Raw genomic sequence first — 21,138 nt, 5'->3', positions numbered from 1 at the left:
CCCTCATTCGTGGCTAATCCAAACAGAACAAAGAATCACCTTTCCATACCCACTAAAACATACAGGGCCTTTCCCATCACGTCAATGAAAGAGAATCTTCTTTGGAACAAATCTTTGATAATTAGTAAATCAATGATTATTTCATGTTTTCTGCACATACCACAAAAAAGAGGTGTAAATAAGGAAACAAACTGTGCCTTCAGGGCTCTTCTGAGTTCCATGAGTCATTACATACAGTTAATACAAGTGCACTAACATATTTCTCAAAAACCAAGAACTTGGGTTGTCCTGCTACTTTCACATATTAGAACACATTTGTGAGACCTGAAATTGAGATAACAGTCAATCTTTCAGTGAAGTTCTGATTAATTAGCTGCCACCCGCCCACATTCACCCCACTCTCTCTTAGCAGGCAAAGCCAAGTTCGCCTTTAAGGGCATGTGTTTAATTTCACACCACCAGATCTCTTACAAGCCTCTGCAGCAGACTTAGTTCATGCTAGCCCATGAAGAAAGGCCAGGTAAAAAAAAAAAATTTGTATTTTGGTGGCCAAAAACCACCAGACTCATCTGCAGGACTCTGTACGTGCCGAGACAATGGACTGACTGCATGTGCTTGAACCACCAGTTGAGAGAACAGTATAACCCATTCCTCCAGTGTATTAAATGATTAGCAAACAATGCAGCTGTAACTCCTCTGGGCATTTCTTCTTATATTAAGCCAACTTCTGACCACGATTCAGAAAATAAAAGCTACTGGCTTTTCCAAAAGAAACTCCCATTACAATTAAAATAATGCACATACTTGAAAACATATAAAAAGAAGCCGTAACTGCCAGTGAATATGATATATTGGTTATCCCTAAAGCAAACACAGAAAAATTAAAGCTATTTACACTCAGATACATCAGTGTAGCTGTGCACGTAAAAAAACAGCCAAAACATACCCAAGGAGCAAAATACTGTTTAAGTTTCATCTTACACGCAGGAATGCACCACTTTAACTAAAGCTATATTTTTAAACTGATTTAGTTTACTACTGCAAGGGCTTGTCTACACTAACTCCCCACTTCAAAGGGAGCATGGTCAGGTGTAGGGAGATTATTAATCAAGTGCTGCGGTGCATATGTAGCACTTCATTAAGCTAATTCTCCTCCACAGCAACTTCAAAGGGTTAAACTTCGAAGTGCCAGCTAGCATGTAGCTGCGGCTCACCCGCTGGTACTTGGAAGTCCCTTTACTCCTTGAGGAATAAAGTGACTTCGAAGTTGCCCAAGCACTTTGAAGTACCAGCAGGTTAGCCATGGCAAAATGCAAGCTGGCACTTTGAAGTTTAACACTTCAAAGTTGCTGCAGGGGAGAACTAGCTTAATGAAGTGCTGCATATGCAGCACAGCACTTCATTAATAACCTCCCGACACCTTACTGACCATGCTCCCTTCCAAAGTAGGGAGCTAGTGTAGACAAGCCCCAAGTGTGCATGTTTGGGGATAGTGCAAGTTTAGCATAAAAAAGGTGGTCATCCAATCCAGCCCCCTGCACTGAAATAGGCCTACATTTATCTGTACCATTCCCGACACTCTTTTGTGTGTAGACATTCTTAAACTGAAACCAGAAGACATGCACACAAGCCTGCATCAATTTAATGAAACCAGTGCCCAGAAACTCAGGAAAAGTCGAAGTAATATCTGGGCAAATAAGTGTGTCAGGTTTCCTACCCACCAAAGAGGGGCCCTGAACGATGCTGGGGTGTAATGAGTGATATCAATCAGAGGGGATAGTGAAAGAGAGGGGCCACATGGGAGGGGAACAAACAGAACTGAGCTACCTCTGAGGCAGGGAGAGAAGTGGCTACCTAGAATGGACCTGAGCATTCTGGTGAGAGAAGGCTGACGGGGGAGGTAATGAACATTAGTTTGAATGTGCTTCCTCAGTTCTTTAATCACAGTGTATGACAATCTGTGTATGGGGAAGAGACAGAACCTGGGCTTTTCAGCTACTCCCATATATCACAATAGGCAGGGTCAAGAGCAGCTACCCTTTCACAGAAAAGAAAGCAATGGGTTTAATTTTCCTGCCACCCACAGCACATTGTGCAGTAACTTTTTAAAAATCTGTTTACACTGAAGAATTTAGATGGTAAGCTCTTCGGGACCAGGACCGTCTCTATTATACACTTGTACAGTGCCAATGACAATGGCACCATTGATCGTTGTTTGGCACTCATAAGCACTACTGCAATACTATGGTAAGGACAACAATGGGCTTAAATTGTGGCGGGGGTGCTTTAGGTTGGAAATTGGGAAAAATTTCCTGTCAGGGTGCTTAAACACTGAAATAAATGGCCTACGGTGGCTGCAGAATCTCCATCATTGGAGATATTTAAGAACAGATTGGATAAATCTCTAACAAGGATTATATAAATGGTGTTTGGTCCTGCCATGAGAGCATAGGATTGGATCTGATGACCTCTTTAGTCCCTTGCACCTCTAGTATTCCACAATTCTATAACAGAAGAACTCAAATATTGGGACTGAAATGACTGACCACTTGTCCTGGTATTTTCCATTTCGTTTCTGCATCTCTCTGCAGTATAAACAAGCTGTCAGAGAAGTTATATGGTGAAGGTGCATCGCTAGTATGGAAATTAATGGACACATGCAATGGATAAAAGGCATGTTTTATGAAGTGCTTCAAGAACTGAATCTTTTTTTCACCTCATGAATGTCAAAAATTACAGAGCTGGTCTGTGACAACAAAAGATTATTCTTTCTCCCCTTCCCCACGCACAGACACAAACAAGCTGCAACCTAGGAAATTCTGTTGCACAATACTGAAGACTCTTTTCAGGAACGTCCTGCTCTTTAGTTGTGCTGCCCCGCTTATACCCTATGTGCATTTAACGTCAGGAAAAATATAAATTCTCGTGCCTCTAAAGGTGTCTTGGTCACCAATGTTGAGAATGCCTATATTATACCAACAGAGCAAAGAAGATGCTGTCCCCTTTCTTTCCTTGTATGAGCCATACAGAAACAAAAGCTGAAATATCTGTAGAAAAATATAGAGCCCCAAGAGAAAACGTCCATTCAAGACGACAGCTACAGGATGAAAACTTCAGAACACGGCACTCCCCTCAAGCTAAATGGGCATATCACCAAGCAAGGGAAAAATCTGCCATTGCTTAAAGCAAGGGCTCCAGTAGCTGCATCCTTATAGCCATTTAAATACCACACAGGTCTGAGCAGCCATAACACCAATATGAAAAAGAGAACAGAGAAAGATGAAAATACAATATTCTTTAGCAAAAATCTGCTTTTCAGAGAAGGTTGTTTAGGTATTGGGACATATCTGCAACCCTACATGGATTAAGGGACATGCTCAGAAATTACTCCTTCTAAAGAAGAAAAAAATCGGTGAAGAAGATATGAGGGACTGGACTTTGAATATCTACTGTGAGAGTCTTCACCTTCTGGTTCACCAGAGCATTACACACACAGTCTGAAAAGGATGCAGTCATGTAGGTGAGTATTAAGTTACAGCTACACATTGCATCCATTCCAAAACCTTTAACAAAGGCAAGGCACAATGAAACAGACAAATAAGAGCTATAAGGATGCTAATTTCAATTCTATTCTGGCAGGTGTTATGTATGTGAGAGATGTCCCGATACACGTCACTGACTTTATTTTGCTGGCATTTAACTAGATCAAACAAAAGAGAATGCTCATCTAAAGAGGTATTCTAAAATACAGCATACCAACTTAAGCTAAAGAGTTATTTAACTGGAACTAAGTCAGTATATCACCCATACAATGGAGTTTTTGGACTCCTGTATGTTGACCCTCACCATGAAGTTTCAAAGAGTGAGACTGTTAATGCCATCACCCAACTCCAGATGTTGCTATTAGGGTTAATTGCAAGTTGAGACAGTCCATCCACACTTAATGATGCTTAATCATTACTGATTACATTTGGATTAGAGGGAATAAATCCAACCATAAAGAGAATGTAATCAACTGCCTGAAAGTGTTGGGCTAGTAACACATCAATTTAAGCCTATAATCTTGAGAATAGCTATTACTGCAGAAGAATTTGCATTACTAGAGACTAAAAGCGCTTCCCACCTCAAATGCTGTCAAGGCTTTGAAAGCAGCAAGTGGAAACAGGTAGGTGGGGGGAATCAAAAATACCGTCACACACAAAAATGGTATTTCAAGTAGAATGAAGTAAACCATCCAGATATAGATAGGACACTTAGAATTCTTTGCCACTTAAGGAATTTTGATACAGAAGCTAGGTTAGAACTGAATCTGTAATGATTTTCTGTGCAGTTCATCTATAGCTGCAGAATTCCAGGATTACCTCTAATGATAAAATAATAAAAGATTAAAACCTTGCATTGCACTTCAGGTGCAGAACAAGCAAACAGGGAAATCTAAAAGTATGCCTAAAATAAATGCATGTTTCCAGGCGGCCCTACTGAAATGATGAAAGTTTTAGAACTCCCCCAGAAACAGAACTAGAACTACACAGGAGAAGTCTCTATCCCTCATGATATCAAGTGTCGGAATCAGAAATAATCTCAGGGCCTACTGTATTAACACAGGGAAGGGAAAAGACAAATAAGAACACACTAATAAAGAAGGATGGAAAATTGAGTTTTTAAATCAATGTAAATTCTGCTTGATCAATAGTTCCTTCCACTGCTGCCCCTCATCTATTTTGTCTTCTTTGATATGCACATTCATGTTCAACTCACAGGGCCACAGACTGCTAAATGGTGGCTCGTGCCATTCCTTACACCTGCAGTAGACTCCCTTCTCACGGATTCCCCACCTACCACTTGGAAAAGCAGCAGATACCTGAGGCGGAGTCTATGCCTAAAACTTAGGCTGACCTAGTTACACCACTCAGGGATGTAAAAAAATTCATGTCTTGAGCACCACAGGTCAACCTAATCCCTGTGTAGATACAACTAGGTCAACGGAAAAGGATTCTTCTGTCATCTTTGCTACCCCCTCCTTTAATTTGTCATCCTTGCCACCCCCTCCTTTAGAGGTGGATTAATTACTTGGAGGCAAACCCCGTTCCTTTGATGCAGGAAATGTCTCTAGACTATAGCAATACAGCAGGATAACTGCAATGTAGATATAGCTTTAATCTTTGCCATTGCTGCTCCCCACGATCCCCAGTAGCAGAATGAAGCAAGCCAAAGTAATGTCATTTTCACTGTGCTAGAAAGCAGAGACTACCAGCAACAGGGGGAAGAGAATGAACAAAATGAAAAAAACACAACCTTCCTGATACCTTTCTACCTGGCAGATGCAAGGGAAAAAAAAAGAACACCTCCATCCTTCTCTTTCCAAGAGCCAGGCAGAAAGTAATCAGATTTTCCAAGCCATGCATAACACAACACGTCAAGTTTGAGACCAATGCCAGGAAGAGAAGGAGAACACGGGGATGTTGCGTTTCTCATCATTTATTGAGGTTGCTGACAGGGGGTGGAGGGCTGGGTATCACATTTAGTTCTGCGGCTAGTAAGTACTTGGAAAATTTACAAAATCATAAGCACAGCACTTGAGATTGGCAAATGTATTAAGGATTTGTAATACATTGACAAACGAAATGAAATTAAAGGAGTTTTTTTTGTTGACATGAAATAGCAAAGTACTCAGTACTACAACATCTGCATGCAATTTCAGTGTAGCACAATTAAGGTACAAACCCAAAAAGGCACTAAAATCAAGTTCAGCTTTAACTCAACAAAGCAAATTATCTCATTTTCTAATCTCAAGAAATACAAATGAGCTGTCAACTGCTCATACAAATCAGGGAAGCTGAAACTGCAAGGAATGTGAATTCAAGTTCACAACCTAAATAATGTATTGTAAAGGTAATCATTTCAATTTAACCTGTCAGATTGTCTAAACAATTTATATTAAAAATACACAGATGTCAAGCTCTGATTTAACAGAGCATCAGGCCACCACGTTAAACTCCTGACAATCCTCTACACAACACATTCCCCCGAAACCCCCAATCAGCCCAACGATGCACTGTTCAGGACAAGCAAAATGGAATCCAACTTCTTGCACAAAGTCAGCTGTATCACTTCTTAAACAATCTATAAGAGGCGCAAGCTCCTCACAGAATTCTCACCTGCCATTCTGGACAGTAAGACAGTCTCCCAATTGGCAGTGTCAAACACTACCAACAATGCAACCTAACTGCAAGCAACTTTCTAATAGTTTGTAATACAGATTTTAGCAAAAATATTTTTATTTGGTTTTTGCACCAAAACAGTGAAGTGCAGCTTGGCTTACTTAATGAATTAAATTCAGGACGTTTAAAGGAAAATATAATTCCAGGCTTCCCACTTATAAAAATACATCTCCATACAAATATTTTCATAAGCTTTCCTCCCTGCATCCCAAAGGTAATTTGATCTTGGAGTTCCTGGCTAACTAACACATGAGACTTTTGTACCAAGCTCTCAGTCGACAGTTTGTTTATTGATGGCTGCACCCAAGAAGTTCTTACCTGTCGCTTCAATGTACTCGATACATCGCTCAATAAAGATGGGAATAGGTTTTTCTGGAGTCACTACAGTGGACAAAGGCACCCCAAAATAGTTACTTTCCCACGTAGTCTTTGTGATGGATGGCCGAGGCTTTGGCTTTGGTTTCTGTATAAAAGAATGACGGTGAATTAATATAAGAAGAAAAATACCCTAGCATAAATAAGTTTATAAACATATCGCCCTTAAAATTAGTGAAGCCAAAATTCAAAAAGACAGTTACCACCACAGAGCTGAAGGACAAATACTCAGAACTGCCTTTGTAATCTCTATGTTTGTTATCCAAGATGAGACATTATTGTAGCTTTCAGAAGTAATTTATGTCATGGGTCTTCTCTCTTGCCCTTCATCTCACATACTCCATGAGACCAGTGCATAATGAGTGCAAATGACTATGCCATATTCAGAGCAAGGGAGAACTTGCCCTAAGACTGGAAAAATATGAACATTTCTGGTATTATAAATACAAGGTATATTCATGATCACACTATTTATAAACAAGGCAGCTGGTTTCAAACACCTGTCAAACCAAAGTACATTGGTAATGGCATGCACTGGAGCCAAGATGCAAGGTTTATATGTGTAAGAATAGACATTGGTTCTTACCAAGAGCAAGAGTGTGCAAAGTGAGGTGGGGGGGCACATGACATTTCATAAGGGGGGGCACAGCATGTATAGCTGCTGGGTCTCAGGCTCATCCATTTCATTTAAAATGTTGAAATGTTACTGTTTTTGTGTATGTGTATTCAAATTTATATACTGATTAATAAAGTTTTTGCATTCTACATACTTATTTTCTTACACATGCTAATTTTTTTCTCCATATGAACATAAACCAAAACATCCATTGGTTTGAATTACATTAGACAAAGTGTGGGGCCCTGTTAATTTCAGAGACAAAAAGTGAAACATTGTAAGGAGGCCAAAGTGTACTGAGAGGGTTGTAACTAGAGATGAACTAGGACGTTTTCTTCTGCTTTTCTCAAGGTCTGGATATTCTAGAACAAACTATATTCTGAAATGTAAAGAAAATATAAATTCAAATTTATCAGCTACTTGCCTTCTACAATGGGAAAGGAAGGACAAATATGGATTCTTCTGTCCCAGCCAGACAATCCTAACTAATGTTGTGGCAAAGACCATTTCATACACTTACACAAGGTAGTAGGATGTGTGTTCAGGCATTATACTAAAAGTATCAGAGGCGCAGCTGTGTTAGGCTGTGTCTGCAAAAAGTAGTAGTAGTCCTGTGGCACCTTATAGACTAATAGATATTTTGGAACATAAGCTTTCGTGGGCAACGACCCACTTCATCAGCTTATGCTCCAAAATATCTGTTAGTCTATAAGGTGCCATAGGACTCCTTGTTGTAATGCCAAAAGTTACACTACTCCTATAATTCTATGACACTATGCCCACACATACCATTTGTAAGTCTCCAGTCTCTTCAGTATATGGCCTGCACAAACAGATGTGCTCAGCAAGTTACTTTCCATGTTCTCCTTCCTCTTCCCACCCAAACCAAAAGGAAGCTGTTTGTTCATCTAAGGTCCCCCTCCTCACAGTACCTCAGTGCCTATCTAGCATCAAGCTATTAGATGTGGGTCTTGTCAAGGTTTGTACTTGCAAGGATTTCAGATGAGACTCCAGCGTGCTCTATTTAAAGCTATACTTAAAGGTTACATTTACACAGCATTCCTCTTGCGAGAAAGGAATGCAAATGACGAAACCTGCCATTGCAAATGAAGCACTGATTTACAAATCTTGCACTCCATTTGCATAATATCATGCAATCGTGCCATCAGGAGAGATTTTGGTGAAAAAAACCCAGCCATGTAGATGGGGTTCTGTCCGTGAAAACCCCCTTTGTCAACAGACCTATATACCTCATTTTTTTCAGGGATAAGTGTCTGTCGAAGGTTTTCACCGACAGAACCCCATCTACATAGCTGTTTTTTCACCATAATCTCTCCAGAGATCAAAATCACATGAGATTATGCAAATGAAATACAAGATTTGTAAATCAGCACATCATTTGCAATGTCGGGTTTCCTCATTTGCATTCCTCTTGCGCAACAGGAATGCCATGTAGTCATAACCAAAGGGGAGGCATATGCTAATTACATACCCACAGCTGACCCTGGCAGGTGACTCAGGCTCTCAAGGCTTGGGCTAAGGGATATTTAACTGTAGTGTAGACATGTGGGCTCAGGCTATAGGGCCCTGCAAGGTGAGAGGGTCCTGCCCAAGGTCAAACATCTAAACTCCAACTAAGCAGCTTCTTAGAATGAGCCTCGTGAGTCCATGTCTGCCGGGACAGGTCAGCCACAGATGTCTAATTGCAGTATAGACATATCCTAACACCAATGGGAAACTTCAACTAGTTTACACTGTAGCTGCCTATTTACCGTAAACTCTTTCATATCTTGCATCCTATCGTTGGGAACTCTCAAACAACCCACATTTTAGCCATAAATAAATTAGCTACATTTTTCATAAGTACAGTATAGTGAAAGTAAATACAAGTACAGAAAAAGTATAAGTTTACAGTGTACAATACTACTGTTGGTAAATACAGTACTCTGCATACATTTTTGTTTGTTTAACATTTATTTTCCTTTGGAGTTATATATTGCTAGGTATATCTCCTTATTATCCAGAATATCTGAATATCTAGCAACTTCCCAGTCCTAGGGCTGCATGATAAGAAAGAAGTTACTGTATTTACTGTTGCTCTGCACAGGATATCTGTGCTCTACAACTGCCCAGGCTTCCAACCAGTCTCTAGATACATTTTAAGAATTAGTTATCTATGACAGTATCTCCTTTTTATGTGGGATCCTGCAATAGCTGAGAAAGACAGGGCTTGCCTGAGTTTGCCAACCTTAAATTTATATATTGGTGACCCACAAGAAGGGCATTCTCAATGGACAGCCTTTTATCCATTAGAATTTCTTCCATCCCTATCAATATTTGCTATTCTCCTCTCCTCACCACCACCACCACCGACTACACATTTACTCAGCCTTTTTCTTCAACAGGTGGATTGAGAGAGAATGGTTTTGGTTGAGTGAAGAAGCTCCTTGCAACTGCTCTTGGAAATTTTGTGAATTTCATTGTTTTTGAAATGCTTGTGCATCTAAATAAAAGCTGGCTGATCAAACATTTTTCAGTAAGTATAATTCCCCCCCCCGCCCCCATAAATGAAACATTAACATTTTCTCCAGATGAGGTAGATGGCAGGAGATCTAGCAGAAGATACAGGCATTGAAGTGTTGTACAATATCTATCAATTGTGGTGGCTCAGTTTCCATACAGTTTCCAGTTTGACAAAAATAAATTATGAGAGCAGGTGTCCAGGTTTATTTTGAGCCCTGGTGAATTATTTCAAACTCAAACTCCTGACCTGCAATGTCACAGAACTGTAATTCTACCAGCCTAGTAACTGTACACAGCTGCATGAACAAATCTCCCTAGAGGGAACTGCTGGACATGTGACACAAAGAAAAACACACACACACACACACACACACCCACCCATTGTCTATATCCCCACCCAACTGGAACAGATCACTTCCTGTTAAGTCTGAATTTCTGTAAAACTTCCTCCTGCAAGGCAGGGGTGATACACAATGATATATCTGAACCATACTTAGTTTTCAATAAGGAAGGGAACAGTTTATTTTTGTGCAACAGGCATAGCATCTTGTTTGTGCCAATAAAAATAAACAGTAAATTTAAGAGGTACTTTGTGACAAATTTAGTAGCAAATAGTGGTGAAAAATAAAAATGAAAACCTCACCATATCTAAAGCTGAACCCATACAATTATAATGTAATCTACTGTATGTGCCTCTATGTGATTGCTCAAAAATTGAGGGAAAGTGAGCATATAAGGTATAAATTAAGTACAGGGAGACATACCCTAAAACCACTGGGAAATTTCAACTAGTTTACACTGTGGCTCCCTATTTATTATTTCCACCTTTCCACCATCCCTCTATCTCCCGTTCCTCCCTCCCTCCTTCCCAATATATGTAGTTTACAGTTCTCAATCCTAATTTCAATCCTTTGCCGCACCTTCTATAAATCAGCAATGTGTGGTTTGTCGTATGCCCCTTTGCTACATGCATGCATGCTTGCGCCATGCAATAAATTAAAAGATGAAACTTCTGCAATGCAGATGTACACTGCCCACTCAGGTCTGGCTGCAAAACCAGATGAAAAACCTTAGCATGCCCTTTTTGGGAGCCGGTTTATAACAATGCTGCCATACTCCACCCCACAGACCTACTGAAATTTAAACACAAGTTTCATCACATACAACTGCCAATAAGACAAAATCCTCATTTTTCCCAAATGACTCTATGATGTATGGTACATGATGCTTGGATGGGGCTATCAGAGGAGAGACCTCTTCAATGCACTAGAAGTTTGAAATCAGTTTTTCAGAGAGAGCTCCAACAGTGAGACGACAGAAGGGTGTAACTGGGATGACTCCAATCACTAGGGAAAGCTCTCACACTGTACATTTTAATAATCAACAACACAGTAGAATACTGTCAGAACACAAATACAAGAATCACAAATCTCTCTTGCTTCCTCAGAAGCAGTAGCTGGATAAAATATGAAGGGGAAAAGAATGTCTGATAAATGTTTACAGCAAGCAAATGCTGATGACCTAGCAGATTTTTAAAGAAGTCTGTGAGATTCAGCTGAAAGGCAATACAGAATGCTTGGTATCCTGGAGTTTTAACTCTAGACTCCTGTGACTAGATGCTGTGTGTACCAAAATCAAGGCACCAAGGAAGTATGAAGCTACAACACATGCAGAAATCCACATTAGAACACATTAGAACTAGAACTTCAGACAATAAAAGGGTTAGCTGTGTACATTTCAGCTGGAAATGTCACCCTTCAGTGTCATTTACCAGATGTCTAATGGACAATCCCCTGCCCTTAGCTAGGCATGTGTCACTCATTAAAGAATCATTAAAAGTGATACAGAATGATGCAAGCACTCAGCAAGAAGGAAGCGACACTGTTCCAACATCTATCTTCATTTACAGCACTAATTCTCAGTTAGCAAATCAGACTGAAAGCCTCTACAAAAAAGGTAAGTTAAGTCTTTAGAAGGACATGCTCATGTCAGAGCTACCTATTTTTAAACACCTACAGGTTGACTCTCTCTAGTCCATCACTCATTGGTCTGGCAACCTCCATGGTCTGTCATGATTTTAGTTAGCCAAATGTTCACTTGTCACAGCTGTGGCCAAGTCCCTCAGCCTCATAATGTTTATTCACAGTGGGGTTGGGAACCCCTGGGCCTGCAGTACAGATCTGGTCCCCGAGGCCCAGGGCTGCCATCCCAAGCATCCAACCCACTGCACGGGGAGCGGGGAGTCCTGAGCCTCGCAGGCTGGAGTCAGGCAAGCTGGATCTGGAGTTAGGCAAGTTGAGGCTCTGCCTGGTAGAGAGATAAAGTGGCTCCCAACAACCTCCACCACATACCACCCCCCCACATCCTGGCTAGGGGGAACAGCTGCTCTGATTGGCCAGAACTACAGCCAATCAGAGCAGCAGGTGGTAATGCATGAGCATAGCAGAGGAACTGTGCCAAATAAGTACCACGACCTGCCAAGACCTCTACCCCAACCCACTCCTGCACCCCTTTCCACCCAGACCCACACTGGCTCCTGCAACCTACCACCCTCCGAATCCCCAGCCTTCTCCTGCACCCTCCCTCCTGCCCAGACACCTCACCTCAAGGTTGCTTCCTCTCAGCCCCTGCCATACTGAACTCCTCATTTTGGACCCACTCCAGAGCCTAGGGGGCCCACAAAATATACTAGCCCTGGCCTCCCGTAAGCTCTGGGGTTAGTGTGTTGGCAGAATGAGGGGAGTGTCTTTTTGTTGTTTTTCAGTCAGGGACCACATCAGTGAGATTATTTTTCCTGCAAATATGTGGCCCCTGACTGATTTTTCCATGGGTCAGCGGCCCCCAACTCTAAAAGGTTCCCCACCCCTGGCTTACAGCTATCAGCCTAGGCTCTCAGACATCTGTGCTTCTATTTAGCTCTAATTTACCCCAAATGTGTTCTAAGAGCCCAGTAAGCAGTGGAATGGCTGGCAATGCTGCTAGACAACACAGTACTGACCTCCTGGGGGTCGGCAAATTCTCTGGTTTGGCAATAGCAAGGTTCTGAGGATGCCAGACTAGAAAGGTTCAATCTGTACTATATTTAAGATGCCCATCTCCAAGAACTGTACTTACAAAAAAGCACGTCCAACTTATACAATAGTAGTGCCTGCCCCTCGCATATCGTTCTCAGAGAGGATATATTTGTTTAGTCTTTAAAAGGGCAAGGACTCTTCACAGCACTTCACACACGCTGACAGTTTCTATAAAAACAGCAGGTGTCTTGGCTGGGTCTCAGCATTAAGAACCTTGCCAGAAACAAAGGCCAGCATACAGGGATATTTATAATTTATGTTTGCTTGCTATGTAGGAGACCCACTTACAAGCTGCTCCAGGACTCCAACTTCGTGGCTTACAGAGACCAGGAAGGGTGGGAGACAAGGTATAAAGCAACAGCAATGACAAAACCCTTGCTTATCAGAATAAGGTTCCAATGACACTATGTTAGCATGTGAGCAGTTTTGTTCTTATTGGAACTCGTCCGACATGCGTAAACTGCTGTCTATAGCATGATTCAAACCCAGGAAGCCTTCATCAGAGTCAGGGATGATACCATATCTCCACAAGTTCACAGACTCGGTTGTGGGAAAGGAGTACATATAGATCTATACCCTTGCTCTCGGAGGTAGGGCTCCAGAAACCACTTATGATCAATTTGTTCTAATTAAGAAGTTCATTCTTCAGTGTTGTTCTCTTTTCAAAAAAGAGGCTGTAGAACAGGGATCAGCAACCTTTTGGAGGCAGAGTGCTGAAATTTGACCTTTTGACCTCTATGTACCATCTGAGTGCCTATGATACTTTTTAAAGTCACTAATAGATCTACTTACAAAGGCTTTATTAATAAAGATGCAGAACATTACCTTTAGCTGATAGCTGGTAGCATTAGTTGTTTTATTATACCACAGGCTGCATGGCTTTGAGCAAACTCCCAGTTGCATGGGACAACAGGGGCAGGGCTGAGCTCCCACTTTTCATGCTGATGAAATTTGGCTCGAGGGCCACTCTTGGCACCTGTGCCAGGAGTTGCTGACGCCTACTCTAAAAGTTGCCATAACAGGTAAGTTATGAGTCAGAGAAAGCGAAAAGGAGGTAAAGGACCATGAACTAGAAGTGGGTAACAGCTAAGAAGCTTCACAGTTTATGTTCTGTATTCCCTTTTAATGAAACAATTATATCATGATCCTGCTGGAAATTCGCCACAAAGACTGAAAAGAATAGCTGTACTTTTTAAAAAATATTTAATCTGTAAAATGGGGACAATATTTAGCTCGCTCAGAGGTAGGAGAATGGATTGATTAACATGAAAATGTAGCACTGAATAATTGCTAATGTATTAATGCTTTGGACAACAGTATGGCATGTAGCTGACAAAATGGTTATGTTTGTTTTTTAAAAAGCCATAAAGTGGAGCCTGTTAACAGAAGAGAATTACCTTGAGAGCCAGAACTATCTGCATCTTTGCAGTCTTGAAGTAGCCCACTGATCTGCTGGTTCTGGGCAAAAACAGTATTTCTGCTTCACTGAGCTGAACTGCAAAGTCAGATCCATAATGTGTTGAAGGATTGGATCAGGTTGCACAGAATGATACAGTAACATAATGGCTTCGCTTTGATGGCCAGAATATGGACAGAATTCTAAGAGCAGCCAAGTGAAGGGGGTGAGGGGGTCCCCTGATGTTTAAGGGCAAAAGCTGCTGATTTTCCTTGCCACAAAAGGGAATGATCCCAAGAAGCCTCAAACAGATTACGGCATTGCTGCATCTAACCTACGTCAGGCAAAATTTCCAGCAATTCACTTGGACAAGACTTATGTTCTGGGATGGGGTTTGAGCTACTCACTTATTAGACAAGATTAAAGGCAAAAGAAAACAGATTAAAAATGTGAATGAGGACCGAAGGGTAAGTTAATCAATGCACAAAGTATGCTGGCAGCTTTTTCCACAAGTAGTCACAATCCACGTGTAAAAAAAAAAGTGCTGAATAAATGCTAATATATTATGCTTTGGACTGCAGTATGATATAGAGCTGACAAAATGATATATGAGGTTGTGTTTGTTTTTTACAAAGCCACAACAGTCTGGTTAGCTGTTCAGAAAACAGAATTACAGCTAGCTTTTCCCACTAGGCATCTGAAGAACGGATGCTGGAATCTGGTCATCAATATACCTCACTCCAGCACTGATATGCTTTACCTAAAGTGCCAAATTAGAATAAAATTGGCACACTGCAATCCTAACCATTCTACACCACATGCGGGCAATAATATTTGCAAGGGAGGCCCACTCCATGAATTTTGCAAGTCATTAAGGACCGACTTTGGGCCCCTGGAAGCAGCAGGACTTTGGGCTGAAGGGGAGGCGCCAGGGGATACAGAGAGAGAGAGACAGACAGACAGAGCTTGAGAGACAGATTGTGTGCGCGTCTGGCACTAAGGCTGGAAGAGTGGGTGTACTGGCTGCTGCTAGGTAAGTTTCTGAGATGTGCCATGCACTGTCACTAAGACAGGGAAAACTGCCCTGCCCTGTTGTATCCTCCTCCCTCGCTTCGCAGAGATGGGGTATATGGGGAGTGCATGAAGTGTGTGTGCAAGTAAGAGAAGTGGAGGAAGTGTGCATTTGTTGGAGAAATTTTAGAAACAGTGCAGCACCTCTTAAGACAGGCACTCATCTCAGTCACTCACCATACTTCAGACTGGACCAGCTATGTTATGTATGTCCCCTCCCTGACTTCCGCGCTGCACATATGGAGTATAGGGGCAAGGAATACCCTGACTTCAATGCTCCCACTCTCTCTCTCTCTCTCTCACACACACACACACACCTCCCTCTCCCCGCACCCACCCTAATAGGAGAGACCCTGGCTGCAGGATGGAGCAAGGTAGGGGGAAGGGCACCAGACACACGCTGCTGCACGCTTTGCTAAGTAGATGGGCAAGCAGGATTTGGCCTGTGGGCCATATTTAACCCATCCCTGATTTAGGCACTGCTCTAGTATGAGCAAATGAGGCTACTCAACTCCACACGTGCCAGCCTGAAACCAAATAAGGAGGAAAAGGCATAGTATATTTTTGTACGAAGCAACAATCAATGACAGGCTTGTACAGTGTCTAGCACACTGGCCCATGATTGGGATTTATAGACAGTCCAGTAATATGAAAAATAAATATTTTTCAAGTAAACAATGCTGGTAAAAGGTGTTGGACTGGTAATGTTGGAAACTGCTATCTTTACTTTCAGTACAGATGGCAGTAACACAGGTCTCCCGTGAATGCCTCAACCCTGAACAGAGTGAGGAAAGCTATTAAATAAAAAGCTGTCAGGACAAAACAGGAAAATGTTAACACACAAAATTTGCAGAACCAATTAAAATGCCAAGTACAATTTGCCTCTTATCAACTTAAGTTCTGAAGAACACTCTCCTCTACCCATCCATGCCTGTCTTGACTTTAGTGTCAGTGTGCACATTTTGCTCTATCATACCACCTGAGATTTAAAAACAAGTTAAACTTCTGATCAGAGTTCAAAATTTTAGACCTGAGGAAGAAAATTCATTTTTAGCTCAAAGAAAAGAGTAAATCCTGCCCTGCTACAAATGCTAGTATCAGATGAATCACTAAAAGAGATCAGAGGGAACCAGATCCTCTTATTATCAGCTTGGTTTTTGAGGATGGAGGTCACTCATGTATTTGCCAGATTCAACCCATTCTTCAGTGATAGCTAAAGGATTTTGCAACATCTTGATCCAGATCTTTCAGCCAATTCGAAAATGTGGAGTATTAACCTTCATTTTAAATCTATACAAAGCCATGAGCATGTACGTGTTACTATGTTAGTTTTAGAACCACGAAAACAAAATGACGACAACTAGCTATGGGACGTTCAGCAAAAAAGAATCTCTGCCTAATTTACCCCATCTATAAAAGGGGGAAGTGTAGTTATTAACTAGGGATGTTGTTTATGTTTAACCAGTAAGCCTCACCCTGAACTTGTAGGGGCTGAAGCAGTCCACTGTAGGCAAGAGGTTGCTCCAGCCCCATGTGGCCCGCTGCAGCTGGGGTGTGCTCCAGTGCAGCCAGAGCCACCCCTATCAACGACGTGCTCCACTGGGCATGCAACGGGCAGAGGCACTCCAGACCTGCTGCAGCAACCCCACAACTACACTGGTCCTATGAGTGTCTCAGGTAGCTTCCCACCCACACTAATTAGTTAAATAATTGAACAAGATTTTACATCCCTCTTACTAACTACACAAAAAATGGGCCACAGAACCACGAGAAAGCAAGACTTATAGTGATATTTAATAAGCTGTCGTCAGCTTGAGAAAGCCAAGAGGCAGTCATGTTATAAAAGTACCTCCATAATCAGATGAGAACTTAGTAGAAGACTTTTTAGACAAGCAGACAAAGGCATAACATGATCTAATGGACAAAAGTTAAGGCTAGCCAAGGCCAACCCCTGAAAATGAGGCACACCTATCTTTAAAAAAAAAAACAGAACAAAAACAATAGTTAATTACTAGAATAGCTTCCTCTGAGATGCAGGCAGCACAGGATAAAACTCTATGCCATGTGTGAGGTGACAGGTCAGACTAGATGAGCACAATAATTCACCTTCTGCCCATAAAATTCATACATATGAATGAATGAACATACCTGCTACATCCATCAACTGTTACCTAGCTAATGCAGATGAGCTTGGCTCAGGAATACTAGTGACAGGACACAGCCCTTATCTGACAAAGAATGAGTTCAACAGACTGATGAGTTGAAGTTATTTTTTATTTTGACTCAAAGAATCAAATCACTGACTGAAGCCAGGTCAGGAGTTCCTCAGAGTAATATGCCACTGGAGCTTTAAGCTTAGAAGTTGTATCAGTGAATTACTAAAAAGGGGGCACTAGAACAAGTATTTTACTCCATTATTTATTCCCTCTGAGAAGCCTGGAAGATAATTTCTCACTGTTACAAAATTATTAATTTTGCTTTTTTCTATTTGGCAAATATTTGAGGTTCTCTCCATGTGTTTCCAATAGACCTTGAAATTAACAAAGCCTTTCAATTTACTTAATTGTTTGTTCATCAACATCAAGATCTAGTAATTATGGTTGACAATTAACTTGTGCTCCCTCTGCTGGCTCTGAAATAGCCAAGCCCAAAACATTTTTTCATCCAGATTTTCCATAAGTAATGTGTTTTGGAGACCTCCTCTGACCTGCAGTCCTCCGGTAAAAAAACTTCGTATTTCCATCTTACGATCAATTTTTACAGCACTCATTGAACAATTTTTAAGCACAGAGTTCTGCACTTAAATTACTAAAACATGTTCCTTAAATCAACGCACAGGTAAGCAGGTCTACGAAAGGAGCTCTCATTATCTGCATGTCTTGCACATTTAAAATTTTTTTTCTACCCTAAGTTACACAGTCATCTTATGGGCAGGGACTACCAAATTCATAGACATGGAAAATGCATCACAAGACATGAAATCTGGACTTTTACCCTTTACTATACAGATTTCATAAGGAGAACAGCACTTCTCTGAAAGTGTGCCCTGATCCAAAAGGGACCTGCAGAAGGGTCACAAGCTTTTTGGGAAGGGTCTGGGGGGAGCAGGAAAGAGTGTTGCCACCTTACTTCTGCACTGCCTTCAGAGCTACATGGCTGGAGATCAGTGGCTATTGGCCAGACACCCAGCCCTCAGGGCAGCACAGAAGCAAGACTGACAATACCATAACATGCCACTCTTACTTCCATGCTGGTGCTGGCTGCGGCTCTGCCTTCTGAGATGGGCTACCAGCCAGCAGCACCTGTTCTCCCATGGCCCAGCTTTGGAGGCAGACACTCTACCAGCAGCAGTGTAGAAGTAAGAGTAGCAGTACTTTCAACATCTGCCCACACACACTAACCTTTCAATGTCCCCACAATGCTTTTTTGGGTCAGGACTCCTAAAATTACAGAATCAAGACATTTCAGATTTTTAAAATCCTCTGACTGTGAAACTGACGGAAATGGACCGAGAATGTCAGAGGGCCATACTTATACATCAAGAACTGATGAGGTTCTTCTCTTTTTTAATTAAAACTCTGGTTTCCAGTGTTTCCATGCCATTGAGGGGCACAGAACAGAGAATACAGTCTTCTACCAATAGGTTTTATTTTATTACTAATCTGCAAATTACAGATTTTCCAAGAGAATTTTTTATAACTCAAAGGAAGCACACATTACAAAAAATTTTAAAAACTGCAAAAAACTCTCCACTTCAAGATAACTCTTCAGATTGTACAAGTCTTCTCTACCAATTCACAGCCCTCCTGTGTTCTTTCAGGAACAGTGCTCCAATGAAAAGAAGCATAACCTATCCTATCAAAACAAAAAAGCAGTCATGTAGCACTTTAACAAAATAATTAGGTGATGAACTTTCATGGGACAGACCCACTTCTTCAGATCATAGCCTTACCAGAACAGACTCACTATATAAAGCACAGAGATCCAAAAATTGTTTTCAAGGTTGACAAATCAGAAGAGCACAGGGATAGCAAGGGGCGGAGGGGTGGCTGTGGGGTGGGGAAGTTAGGAGTTAGATAAAACATCCAAGTATGTAACAGTCCTTATGATGAGTCAGGTAATTGCTGTCCCTGTTCAAACCACACGTTGATATGCTGAATTTGAACATGAACGTTAGTTCCGAGCATTCCCTCTGTAGATGGTTTTTAAAGTCCCTTTTCAATAGAACACAAACTTTCAGGTCTTTAAGAGAATGGCCCACTCCATTAAAGTGCTGGGTGACCGGTTTGTGTATTTGGAGGTTTTTTTATATCTGTTCTATGTCCATTCAGTCTTTGTCGAAGAGTGTTTGCCGTCTGTCCTATATACATGGTGTGTGGGCATCGTCAGCACATGATGGCAAATATGTAAGTTGAGGAACAGGAGAATGTGCCTGTGATTCTGTAAGTAACGTGGTTACATCCAGTGATGGTATCTCAAGAATGTGCAGGTGGACAAAGTTGGCAGTGGGGCTTGTTGCAAGGAAAAGTTCCAGGATTACTACTATTGGCTATGTCTACACTAGCCCCATACTTCAAAATGGCCATGCAAATGGCCATTTCGAAGTTTACTAATGAAGCGCTGAAATGCATATTCAGCACTTCATTAGCATGCGGGCAGCCACGGTGCTTCGAAATTGACATGGCTCTCCGCTGCGTGGCTCATCCCAACAGGGCTCCTTTTCGAAAGGACCCCGCCTACTTTGAAGTCCCCTTATTCCCATGAGCAGATGGGAATAAGGGGACTTCGAAGTAGGCAGGGTCCTTTCGAAAAGGAGCCCTGTTGGGACGAGCCACGCGGCAGCGAGCCATGTCAATTTCAAAGGGCCGCAGCCGCCCACATGCTAATGAAGTGCTGAATATGCATTTCAGCACTTCATTAGTAAACTTCGAAATGGTCATTTGCATGGCCATTTCGAAGTTTGGGGCTAGTGTAGACACGGCCACTGTGGTATAGCCTGTGGTTGCTAGTGAGAATCCTCATAAGGATGGGAGATTGTCTATAGGAAAGAACAGGCCTGTCACCTAGAGCTTTCTGGAGCGTGGCACCATGATTTAGGATAGGTCGTAGGCCTTTAATGATGCATTGTAGTGGTTTGAGTTGGGGGCTGTAGGTAACCTACCCTGCTTGCCAAGGGACAGCTGCTGAACGTATGAAATCATCAATGTTCAGCAAAGCTGTAGCAACACTGTTTAAGAAAACAAGAGTTTAAGGATGAAAACAAGAACACCCTTCCATGTAGTAGCTATTACTGTTCATTGTAAGGAACAATCTTTAAAGCCCAAGTTGGCAAAATTTGTGGAAAGCTGCTGAGTAAGGAGCAGCACTGACCTTACACAATCACTGAACAGCCTTCTCAATAAATCTGTATTACAGAAACTAAACTGTAGTCCAGTGTGTGAGAGAGGGTGTTTACACTGCAAACCAGTATAGTTCCTTAAAACAAAATTCCATTCTGTAAGATAACAAAAGATTCAAATTTCATATTATTCAACTTGCCTGTCAAAATTTACCCACCACCTTTTGAAGGCCAGGGAAATTCAAGTGTTCACCAGCCACTGTTTATATGACATTCAAACACAAACCTCCAAAAGAAAACATGAAAATTCTCCGTGAATTCTCTTACTTCAGGACTCATTCCATATTTTCTATCCTTACAGAACGAGAAACATCACAGACAAGTACAATATATTGTACTTTTGCCACTCAGAGAAGAACAACGGACATAAATACAAGACACTACTGGCGAGACCATATAAGCAAGGCTAAAAATGATATGCATTTGGACTTCCAGAGAAATACTGGGAGGACAGTTTGCCTAGC

At 41.6% G+C, this 21,138-nt stretch overlaps 1 protein-coding gene across 2 annotated transcripts in view; it reads right to left on the bottom strand.

The window, feature by feature from the left end:
• ARHGAP35 (Rho GTPase activating protein 35) overlaps positions 1-21,138 on the bottom strand; it is a 122,666-nt gene that overhangs the window by 57,492 nt on the left and 44,036 nt on the right. For both annotated transcript variants that reach the window (XM_075015966.1, XM_075015967.1), the window contains exon 3: positions 6,540-6,684. In XM_075015966.1, coding sequence (XP_074872067.1) covers positions 6,540-6,684 — 145 coding nt within the window. The remainder of the gene's footprint in view (positions 1-6,539; positions 6,685-21,138) is intronic.

This window comes from Carettochelys insculpta, chromosome 22 (genome assembly GCF_033958435.1).
Source record: "Carettochelys insculpta isolate YL-2023 chromosome 22, ASM3395843v1, whole genome shotgun sequence".
Lineage (NCBI taxonomy): Eukaryota > Metazoa > Chordata > Testudines > Carettochelyidae > Carettochelys > Carettochelys insculpta.
The sequence above is the reverse complement of the archived record's forward strand: the minus strand, read 5'-3'. Positions and strand labels throughout refer to the sequence as shown.